At 33.7% G+C, this 12,275-nt stretch overlaps 1 protein-coding gene across 1 annotated transcript; it reads right to left on the bottom strand.

Moving 5' to 3' along the window:
* Positions 1-4,876: 4,876 nt before the first annotated feature.
* Positions 4,877-10,821, bottom strand: LOC131167079 (probable folate-biopterin transporter 4). The gene is made up of 7 exons (XM_058125865.1): positions 10,493-10,821; positions 8,127-8,254; positions 7,340-7,561; positions 6,592-7,053; positions 6,029-6,226; positions 5,799-5,936; positions 4,877-5,600 (listed from the first exon to the last, which is right to left on the bottom strand). Exons 1-7 carry the CDS (start codon positions 10,571-10,573, stop codon positions 5,339-5,341), a joined length of 1,491 nt encoding a protein of 496 aa, XP_057981848.1. The 5' UTR covers positions 10,574-10,821; the 3' UTR covers positions 4,877-5,338.
* Between the last annotated feature and the right edge of the window lie 1,454 nt (positions 10,822-12,275).

Genomic DNA, 12,275 nt, shown 5'->3' with positions numbered 1-12,275 from the left:
TTTCATTTTAAATTCGGGTCGTTACATTATTACTTTAGCATCAGCTAGTGAAGAAGCAAGTTGGTTAAGAGATATGTTGTATGAAATCTTATTTTGGGAAAAACCAATACCACCTATCCTTATTATAACGGTAAATCTAGACCCATAAAAAGAAAACACAGTACTGTGAGATCATATTTGAATAATGGTATAATTAATGTGAGTTATATAAAATCTTTTGAAAATATTGCGGACCCATTAACTAAGGCTTTAACAAGAGAAATGGTCTAGAATACATCGAAGGGGATGGGATTAAAGCCTATAAAATCATGAACCACGTATGAGGATACTCAACCTGTAAAGACCCGAAAATTTTTTTCACAGGGTCTCGTCGACGAACACAGGGAGTTCGTCGACGAGCGCATAAGGGGACCTCATCGACGAAGCAACGCCTCGTCAACGAGAAGATACCGAGAAGGGTTTTTGGGACAATCTAAAATTCGTCGATGATGGAGGAAGTTCTTCGATGAAATTATTAAAGGACTTGTCGACGAGGTGACGTGTCTCGTCGATGAATCCGACTCTATAAATAGTGAAAACCCATATTTTTGATGAAATTTTGGCGTAGGAAACCCTCTCCTCTCTCTCTCTCTCTCTCTCTCTCTCTCTCTCTCTCTCTCTCTCTCTCTCTCTCTATGTCCCTTTCTCCTTCTCTCTTTGATTTCGGGCCAGTTTCTCACCGGATCGAAGATCTAAGGCTACCACGACGCTTCGGGCGAAGTTCTCTACAAGTCTGCCGGAACTGATCGTTGGAGAAGTTGGTTTGGATTTCGTTCCAATCTCACGGTAAGACATTTCATTCAGTATTTATATTTCCCTCAATTATAAGAAATACAATATATGAAAAAATACTGATGTTTTGTTCTGGGGGATGTGTTTTCAGGGTGTTGAGTGGAGAGCCCTGCGGATATAGGGTTAGAGTACAGTAGGGGCTTTTCAGAGATAAGGTAAGGGAAATATGCTATGTTAGGAATTTTTATAATGTTATAAGAGATTTTACACATATGTATATACCAGTTTATTACCTAGTTTTACAGAGTATGAGTTTTAAATGCTTGTGTGGCCTGAGTAGATATTTACGTGATGAAGAACTTATATAGTTTTTACAGTATATCATACTATACTGATTTCACATACATAGATAGTATATTACAAATATTTATCCAGAGCAGTATATTATAGTTTTACTCAAATCAGTATGTTATAGTTTTATACACATCAGTATATCACAGATGTTTATCCAGAATAGTATATTACAGTTTTACTTAGATTAGTATATATTACAGCTTTGTATAGAATAGTATATACAGTGTTTATAGTATGCCACGTTTCCTATTACCATAACATACAGAGTATACAAACAGAGTATATAGATAGAGTATACAGACAGATATACAGAGATAGCATCAAGATGCTACAGATTCAGTATACAGATATTACAGTATTTACAGTACAGAAAGATAGTGTTATGGTAATTTTGGAAACATGATGAAAACAATAAAAGAGTATATATGTGTGTGTGTGTGTGTGTGTGTGTGTGTGTATATATATATATATATATATATATATATAATATCAGATCCCTAAGGAAAGATTACAGGCAGATACTAGATAAAGAATATAGAGCACGGTACCGTTGCTAGATACAAATAAAGTGTAACCACATATCTCAGATAGTGTGTGGGTACCATCGACTGTGCTCGGAGAGTATGCAATTACCTAGTTCACTGTGTGGAGGGGGCCGGTTTGACAAGGTAGCAGCCAGTCCCGCACCTAAGAGAGTATGCAGTTTGGCCGGGCTGAGGTAGTGTAGAGTATATTGACTTATCTAGAGGGCCAACCAGATTACGTCCCGCCTACGGGCCGCACAACCCTGTCATGAGGGGTTAAATCATGACATACAAAGTTTCAAGGATAAAGTACAGTTATGTATATATATATATATATATATATATATATATATATATATATATATATATATACAGTTTTACAGTATATGATGAGTATAGTATGATAGTAGCAGTATGAAAAGTAGAAAATACAGATGACACAGTTATATTTTAAATTGTAAAAAGAAAGATATGTTTTACAGATTTACTATTGTATTATAGTTCAGTTGTTATTTAAACAATATTTCCCAACTTAGTTGCCACACACTAGTAATAGCATATTTCCACTTACTGAACGTCGACTCACCCCATTACTTTAACATTTTTCAGGTGAGCTAGTTGGGCGAGCAGATCAGGCTCGTAGATAGAGAGTATATTGGTTACCCTGGTATAGAGGGTAAGTTTGTGTAGGGTTCAGTATTTTGGAATAGATATTTTGGAGAGAGATGTATATTATATAGTTATGGTTTAGAAATATAGATTCCTGGTATTGTTTGATGTGTATGGATGTATAATTTATGTTTCTGCTGCATAGGTATAATTTTATATTCAGATTTACCCTGGTGCCTTCCGAGGCTCGAGTTTCATAGCAGGGGGTATCAGAACAGTTAATATAAAAAAAAATGATGTAAATTTCGAGGTCGTCACACAAGCCAAGGACCAGAGATCCTGTAATGGATTCAATGGGAAAAACGAATCATATGGTGGTCATAAGAAATGCACTATTATTTTTTACTCATCCCTATGGTGTAAGTGCATTTATCCTATAACGGAGGAGGTTGAGTTTTAAAACTCTTAATGATAATATGTATCTTTTATAAGTGGGGTATTAGAGTTACAGGAATACCCTTGACAGATTACACCTATGTGAGCATGAGAGTGGGGTCGCTCTCTATGAGAATTGGACTTATTCTCAAATATGCTCATGAAACCAGGATTAGCACAAGGCCGAAACGTGCTGACTATTAAAGCTCATGTCAACACCTAAATGATTATGTGTGAGCAGTAGTACTTTTTTTTCCCCTAACAGTCATAGTTCAAGTATGAGACCACTACTGACTTTGGAGTAAAGAATATTGTTCACTAAGTGCAGGTTCAATGCAGAGCACACCTACATTATGCATAATTGTTCATCTTTGATTGTTAAACTCTCTACACGCATAGTACATACATAATAGTAAAACGAGGGGGGAATTGTTGGTGTATTTTAATATTATTGTATTATTTTATTGTTGTCTTGGAAAAGAAGCATGTACCTTGGATTGGGTGATGCATCCACATTTAATCATGGCCATTCATTCATTTATTTGATAAATGCATAATTACTTATATAAATTTATCTTGGATCTAAGTATGTATTTACTTAATATATACATATTATATTTATTAAGTACATGAAGAACGAAGGGTTATTTTGTGCCTATAAATAGACCCTTGAAGTATTAGCACAATAGGCCAATTTATTCTCTTCGTTTTCATCATATATTTCTTATCTCAAATATAGAGAGTTTGGCAAGCAAAGAAAGGTGTTTTTTTAGTGGAACTTTGGACTCCTCAGTTTGTACAGAATTAGAGTGAGTCGTACGATTCAAATCGGGCTGTTGTATCCTGGGGGAGACAAGTCTTGAGAAGTTCTGCTGCACTGGTTCGTGGGCTAAACCATATAACCGCAGAGGACTTGAATCTCTTTAAAGAGAACGAGATATCCATACCTCAGCCTGTTTATGAATCTTGTTTAACATTCGTATTTTTTATTTGTATCTAAATTTGTATCATTTTATATTATTAGATTTTTCTAACACATGTTAGAGAAATAACTCCTTCAAGCATAGAGGTAAGGTTATGGACACCCTGCCTCGCTAGACCTACAATATGGTCGGGAGCCTTGTGCACTAAGTGTTGCCTTTTATTTTATTATTTATTATTTATTTTTTTGTAGATGCTGTTCAAATACTCAATTAGATGATTTTTACATTCATACTCATATTATTAAGAGTTTCACTTGTAAGTTTGTCCCACATTGAAAAAACTAAATAAATTATGAGTACTTATATACATGATTGAGAGCTAAAGGTGAAAGAATTCTTGAATCAATTCTTATAAAATTTCAATTTTTATGAAGATCAATGTAATGTTGCTGAATTCAACATGAAAATTGATTTGAAAATGCAGAAATAAAAATTTTGTGAATGAGAAAATTTTTGTGCACATGGTACGTTAGTGTGGATCTACCCACTGTTGAAATGATGAATGAGTATGAACATAGATCCATGTTAGCCCACCAAAACAACCAAGAAATTCACTATGAGGGAGTTGGCACACCAATTTAATTCAGCTACATAAAAAAAATAATTGGTGACATATGGATATAAGATGCAGACAGTATAACTTAATTTTACATTTGGAATGGCAACAAATTTGCATATTCACTTAATTGCTCGATAGTTTTGCAAATTTTAAATGAAAAAAAAAAAAAACTATTGTTAACACATTTATTTAATAGGATAAATGGTATAATAATGTAAAAATATATAATAAGAATAGGAAAAAAAAATACTACTTTTGAGAGTGTGTCAATATTCCTTTACTAGTTGTAATTGTATTAGTAATTAAAATATAATAGTTATCCACTATCTTCCATCCCTAGCTCCTTTTGCATTTTACCTGTAAATAAATAACCTTAAACCATTTTGTCATTTTGCCAAGTAAAATCCTTAATTGGACCATAAGTGATCATGGATTTACCCCAAAAAAAAGAAAAAATCATAACCTTCAATCCCGAGCATTTGACTTGATCCTACCACGAGGTTGATTCAAGAATTGAGATCAAGTCATGGCTAAAATCTATTCCAGGAAAACCTATGGAAGCCCCTTCCACATGAACTCCTAAGCAAGACTTGTTAAATCCACTATTTGATTCGGTACATACACGAAAATTAAGCACTTACTACATGAAAATGAGTTTATTTAAAGGATGCAAGGTTGTCATTAAATCCTCCTACAAAACAGCGGAATGACTGAATACAAACTCATGATCTTCCATATCAGGTGCTTGAATGGATACCACTATGTCCTCGATGTGATTATGAACATTCGACTAAATAACAGTCGTGTGCAAGCATGCGATTTTTTCTTTTTGGAGATGGTGCAAACCAGGGTCCAAATGCAATGGGACTTATAAACTGTCTGCTGATTCCTCAATTTGTCCCTTTTATTTTATCCACATTGTGATCGCCATTAGCAGTAACATTTGTATTTCAAAATAAATTGGTGTACAGATTACAATCCGAGCTCTATAACTCAACTGCTTGTTTCTCCAGACAAAATTTCTCCAAAAAGGCGGCAAGAAAGAAGAATTCTGTATCATTGCTAAATGCTCCTATCTCATTCTCTGTTGTATGATCTGTCCTCTATGCTGATATACCTGTAGCTTCCTTTGGTATCAAAAATAGGAAGGCAATTGGGATCAAAGTGCAGAGCGTTTGAATAGTCACGCCCAGAAGAAGGTTGTCGAAAGAGCCTGATGAGATATTTAAAACCGAAGCCAACCCAGCACCTACAAATGATCCAACTGTAGATCCAAAATTGTTTATTGACATAAAAAGTGCAAATAGGGTTCCTTCAATTCCTGGAGGGCATAGCTGTCCAGATAAAATCAAGAATGGCATAAACCTGCAGTCACATGGAAAATGTATCACAATGCCGAGGAATGCAAAACGACGAGGGAAACAAAATATACACTCCAATATTTTTAGAAACTATTGGTTTTATCCTCCATGCATACATGCACATTTCGATGAATGGATGTATGGGTTATGAATACTCATAACATGACATGAAAAATATTGAAATTGGTCAAAATGCACCTACTTGAGTTGATTGACAGCATCGGTAAGAGCTGTCCCACAGAGAACCATGATCTTATCCGATATGCCATATGCTAGATTCAATCGAGACACCAAAACAATATCAAGGAAACTCAAAATAAACAAACCAATATGAGCGCACCTGTAACCATGTTCAAATATTAGGATTGAAGCAGCATTACCAAAACACCTAGGATTGAAAAAATTTACAAATAAAATACAAACATAACTTACGTGAGAATTCTGCGCAACTTCATGTTCTTCAGGTAACGATTATAAGTAAAAGTTCCCAACATAAGGCCTACCCAGCCAACAACCCGTGCTGTCCCTAAAAAGGATGCTTCCAATTTCAAGGACTCTGTCTGGTAATAAAACATCGGCGTTGACAAGTTTGGAATGGAAACATGTGCTAGAAAAAACCAAGCCATTGGTCTGACCTTCCACAAATAAAATTCAAGTAAAACAACATCGTGATTAAAAAGAGAAACAATTCCATTGGGAAAAAAATAATAGACAATTATAATGTATATGAACACAGTCAGATTGATTCCAACAGCAACTATTAAAGATGCAAAGGCACATATGGAGTGCATTTCCATAGGATAAAACTATGCCAAAACCTTATCCTTTCAGACGATGCATCATCCAAACTAACAGAGTGCATGTGTTCAAGAGGCTATTGCTTTGGGTTGTCTTAAGAATAGTAGGAAACCTAGTTGAGAGCATCATGCAGACTTGTGGCCCTCAAATGCCATAGGATCAACCGTCTGAGTAATATTAATTTCATCTGAAATTACCTAAGAATAATTGGCTGCTTAAAAGCACGGCATAAGCTATAAATGGCCAACTTTAACGAGTTGAACGATCGAAGTGCCAATGAACCCTCCTTCCTCACATTCTGAGATTTACTTTTTGTGGCTGCACCTTTTTTGCTCTTCTTTTGACTCTTCTTCCTCTTTGAAGCACTGGTTTTGTTCTTCCCAATTAAGAATACATCTTCATCAGAAAAACTACCATTTCCATTTAACAATAGGGGGCCCCCGGATTTAGATGGTTCAGACAAAACTTTAGAGCCAACAAAATTCTCCTGGACCAAACCGCATGATAATAGTTGTGTGGCAGGAAGTAAGGAGAACAAAAGAAAAATTTTATCTATCTGTAATGTAGCCAATGCATATCCTCCAAACAAGCTTCCAAAGATTCCTCCTAATGCCATCGCTAACCAAGACATTGACTGAAGGTCTCCAGCAAATGCAGCCCTGGTCAAATTTATTTGTAAATCTTGAATCAAAATCCCTCAAAATGTACACAAAGGAAAAAAGAAAATACATGGAAGACAACAAATGATGCAATCAATGAAAAGCGCAAACACATTCACAGTGAAAAAATACAGAACTAGAGTGGCTAAACATTAGACCAATGCATTTGGCTCATATGCTAATTGTACCTTGTGCTTGTGACAGAATATGCTTGCACTCTAGCAAACATGTAACTTCTATTTAATGAACACAATTGTGGACAAGAAATTCATAAGAATTAACTTACCATTCAAATCTTACTGCCTCCGCAATCATTGCATCTACAACAACATCTGCCATTGCTGAGCCAAGGTTTTGAGCAGTCAAAAACATTGTGAGGTGCCCTCTGGAACTCCTCAGGTATGTGCTGGAGCCTAAAATGAGCCATGGCAAGAGAGAGAGCAGGGTTGCAATCACCAAGTATGGAATCCTTTTTCTCCCTTTAATTGGAACACAATCAGATAAAATTCTGCAGGTAAGATACACATTCAGTTTTTGGCAAAAAAAAAATCAACACATTATTACATCAAAAAAACATTTTTGGGAAATTTTCGATGCATTTATTAGAATAAAATCTTTAAATATCCTGCCATTTTCATGCTCTATAAGACAGTTGTTCTTAGATTCACAGGTGCAAGCATATCCCAGCCCACTTACTCTTTTAAATTTCGATTGGTTGTTTTTTAGGCAATGCTTGTTAGCATTTTTTTTTTTTTTTTAATTTCAATAGAGTTCCAACTTGTTTACATTCAAAGTGAACCTATTCTCTATATGACTATATGTAGAATACCACTCTAGGTTCCAGAAAACAACACCATGAGCATTCCCATAGTGATCTGTTTTGACAACGCAATGTGTTTAGCAATTACTTCATGTTCATGTCTTCATTCTAGGCAATGTTCTGCAGTGCTATGAAAACTAAAAGGGTGAACTACTCCTTACATTTGTATCTAAATTTGCTGTCATCTCTATAAACATAGATACATGCATACACCTTATTTCTTTTTAGCTGCTGAAGATATGACAAATTATACCCATAAAGTGGTTTTATGCTCCAAGGGAAAAATGCTACTGAAAACACAAATTGGGAGGCTGAGGGTGACAATTTAAGTCTATCTTTCAGCTGATAGGAAACTGCTGTCCACACAAAAGATCTGAAACCCTGTCCATATGTTCACAGGAAAAGGAATCAGTAAAATCCAATCATCGAATGGAACAGTCAATAAATAAAATTGCATAAAATACCATAATAGGAAAGTAACCAATTACACTTCTTAGATAAGTTTGCAAACAGATACTCTTCGCATAAAAAGAAGACAATAAAAGGCTGCTGGGAATAAATACCAGCAAAGAATATTTCGTCTGGCACCAAAATTCTTCATCCATGATGGTCAAACATTTAAAATTTCAATCTTTCCTTTCAACATCAGAAGTAGTCTAGAATTTATAGCTAAAATTCCTATTTGCCCCAATTATTCTTCTTTTAGTAAGCAACTTCTTTGACTAATTTTTTACACACCAATTTTCAGATGCACCAAAGATTGTCAAATGTTGAAGGAATAACTTGGTGATACGGCACTATAAATGTGTTATCTACATGTTTAAAATTGGCAATTTGTTTCAGATGAAACCACAAACATTCCACTATTACTAAAAATGTACGTGCTCTGCATGGTTCTAAAAAGTTCTATGGCACCCTCTGAGTGCATTTGGTGGGAGAGAAGAGAAAAGAAACTGATATGAGAGAAGAGAAGAGAAACTTGTTTCTCTCTATCTTTGGTTCAACAGGAGGGAAACCTGAAGACATTTTTTTCCCCATTTGGTTCAACTAATGGGAAATAAAAAAAAAGAAAAGAAATCATATATAGCCATTTTACAACATTATCCTTAAGTGCAAGATAATAGTAAAATCACACACTATTAAAAAAATATTTACATGTAACAAAATATATAGTTTTTTTTAGATTAATCCAATTGCACAAGATTCTATTAAATGTGGAAGAAACATGTATGTACATTAAAGTCCATGATCACAATATTTGCATTGACCATATCTTTTGGAAATAATTAAACCATAATAACATATATAAGATTTGTGATTTTAGGATTTTATTTTATTTTATTAAGGGACATTATTGTGTTTGAGTAAAGTTATACATTGGTTTCTCTTCAGTTCTCTCCTAATCTCTCCAATTTAAGAAGGGGAAAAGTGGGCCTTTTTCTCTCCATTTCTCTCCCTTTTATCTTCTCCCCTCATCATGAGGGTCAAAATAAGTGGAGAGAAATTATTTCTTTTCCCTTCTCTTCTCTCCATTTCTCCCCAATCCAATCTCACCATTATTGCAAGATGTCTTCAATGAACTGATTCCAAAGTCACAAAAGAAGAAGGCAGGTGATAGGCCCCACTCAAATAGAATGTTCTGACGAGCACAGCAATTGTTCTGCATTTGGGATATGTTAAGGGTGTCTCAGGGAAAATTTTCTTTTATAGTTTTGCTCGGTAGTCCAAGACTCCAAGTCATAAGATTAGATAAGTTTCTCTCATTAAAGAGCAGAAATTGACTATGATCATAACAAAAGAAAGGATATGCCGAGAGCCAAAGATGATGGAAAGATTAAGAGAGGGCTTGCAACCTTCAAACGAGAGAAAGAAACCCCATTTTAGTGTTCGTAGTTATTACAGTACTTGAACTTTATTTTGTCTGTTCCAGACTCTTCTCCAATGATTTCTTTCATTACACTTCCCTTTATTGCCGCAGCAATGAAAATTTCGAGCTCCAAGTTTCTGCAGCAAGTCTAGAGACAACTTTCCAATATGTTCCAAACCACGAAGTCTGAATTCTAAGGGTCTTTTAGCAGGTGCAAGAACATCAACAAAGATTTATAGGTCAAAGTTTAAGGTGTGAGTTGGAACCAACTCATGGGAGAGGCAGCATAGGCTTATGGCAATTAAAAAAAAAAAAAAAATGCTGCTTAGCGAACCAGGATTCGTCAACTTACTGCACAGACACGACTTCATAACTTCATTTTCAACTCAGGAAAACTAGATCATTTTCTGAATGATTCTTTCCAAAAATTCACAAAATACATTTAGAAAGAAAAAGAATCTCGCAAATTCGGAAACAGAATCCTCTATACACACCCGCAAATCTACACAGAATTTTGCTCCAATTAAAACCCATAAACCTAGAAGAACGAATCCACAGATCTCCGCGACCCAGAAACGGAAACCCTCGTTAATCCCGAAAGTCAAATTCTTCGAAGACCATCAAATCATATATGGTAGGATCAGATTCATAAACGCCCATTAAAGATAAAACAAGGGATACATTAAAAAGGGAAAAAAAAAAAAAGACACAAATTAAACAAAGATACATATAGGGAGAGAGGGAATCCAAACCTGGGTAAAGTAAACCAAGCAAATGAGCCAGAGAAATGAAGCCCCGAACGCAGCTTGCAGCTGCTTGAGCCATTGCAACATTTTGGTTTGGAATCAAGAAGTGGGAGCTCCTTGTGTTGGTGCGTCAACTGTTATGCTTGATTTTTCTTCTGAGTTTTTGCTTGCACTATGTCTATGGAGAGAAGAGAACTGGAAAAGAGAGGGAACGTAGACGATGAATGAATGAAAGGGTCCGTTCACCGCCTTTAACGGGCATTCATTTCACACTTTCCTCATATTGACTCCCCCAGGCTCTACCTCTCTCCCCCTCCCCCGCCACCCTGCGGTTTTTATTTTATCTTATTTTATTTCATTTATATATATTTTTTTTTAAAAAAAAATTAGCCATTATCGTTTTTTTAATTGTTTTTTAACTTTTATATTATTACTACTCGTGTAATGCGCTAGAAATTTGATTATTTTATTTTTAAGTACAGTGTAAAAATACATATTCTATAATTATCTTACTAAAATATCATTATAAAAATGATAAATGAAAATATGACTCAAGAAAAAATCATAATGTCATTTTTCAGATTAAATTATTCATTTTATACACTTTTGAATTAAAATCAAAATTAAATGAACATTTGAATTTAGATATAATTAAAATAAAAAATAATAATAATAAAATCAATTACAAAATGCTTTCACTATTTTTCAATTGGCATGTCCAATAAAATATTTATTATAAAGTAAAATTTGAAAGTACAACAATTAAGGAAAATAATTATAATAAATTTTATTTTTATTTTAGTAATTTTTCATATGTATTATTTGTAATTTTATTATTTTAATTATATTTTTATAATATCATTTGATTTAAAGATGAAAATGAGCTTCTTCTTTTTTCTTTTCAATCAAACTTTTATTTTGTATTAATTTTATAAATGTTAACTAAACATGTTGTTGGTTTCTAGTTTTTAATTTCTATTTTTGGTTTTTGATCTTTGTTTCTAGTTTTTGTTTTTCTAATTTTTTACAGTGATACCGAACAACCCTTAAATTTTTCAGAATAGAAATTGGTGTCGGATTTCGAAGATCAAGAGAGTACGTTGTTCAAATACTTTTTATACTAGTTTGCACTTCTTCTTTTTTTTCATACTCTTTTATTTTTGTTTATTTTTCTTTTTAAATTTTTGAATTAATTGAAGGCCTAAATTAAGCTTGAGCTACAAAATAAGAGGAAGTCCCATATATGATTTGAGTTTCAAACTTTCCGAAGAATGCAACCAATTAATGCTATAATAAGCATGTTCTTGCAAAAATTATACTGCTTGATGATCCTATTAGGCTTGATTACACTTACCTTATTCATCATATTTTTCTTCCTTCTGTAAGGTTATTTTAAGTAGGGTTGGTATGCTTTGGATAATTGAACCCAAGACGGTTTGCTAGATTTGCGAACCAAAACCAAACCATTTAAAATGGTTAACCAAAATTCCGTTAACCGGTTTTTAGACTAATATCCTTTGGTTAACCAAACCAAACCATTAAACATAATTTAAAATTTTAAGTCACTACAAATAATATTGTTCTTTCATAATAATCAACATATAAATTTAAAATATTCAAAATAAAAATTTGGACATGATTATTAGATCAATACAAATTTTTTAGAATATATATTATTAAATTTTATATGTAATGTTTATTTTTTAAATATATTTATAGTATATCGGTTTAATTAATTGTGGTTATTGAATGGACCAAACAAAAACTGAACAAAAAAATCTCAAATTGA

The sequence above is a fragment of the Malania oleifera genome, chromosome 1 (genome assembly GCF_029873635.1).
Source record: "Malania oleifera isolate guangnan ecotype guangnan chromosome 1, ASM2987363v1, whole genome shotgun sequence".
Lineage (NCBI taxonomy): Eukaryota > Viridiplantae > Streptophyta > Magnoliopsida > Santalales > Ximeniaceae > Malania > Malania oleifera.
This window is presented reverse-complemented; position numbering and strand designations above follow the sequence as displayed.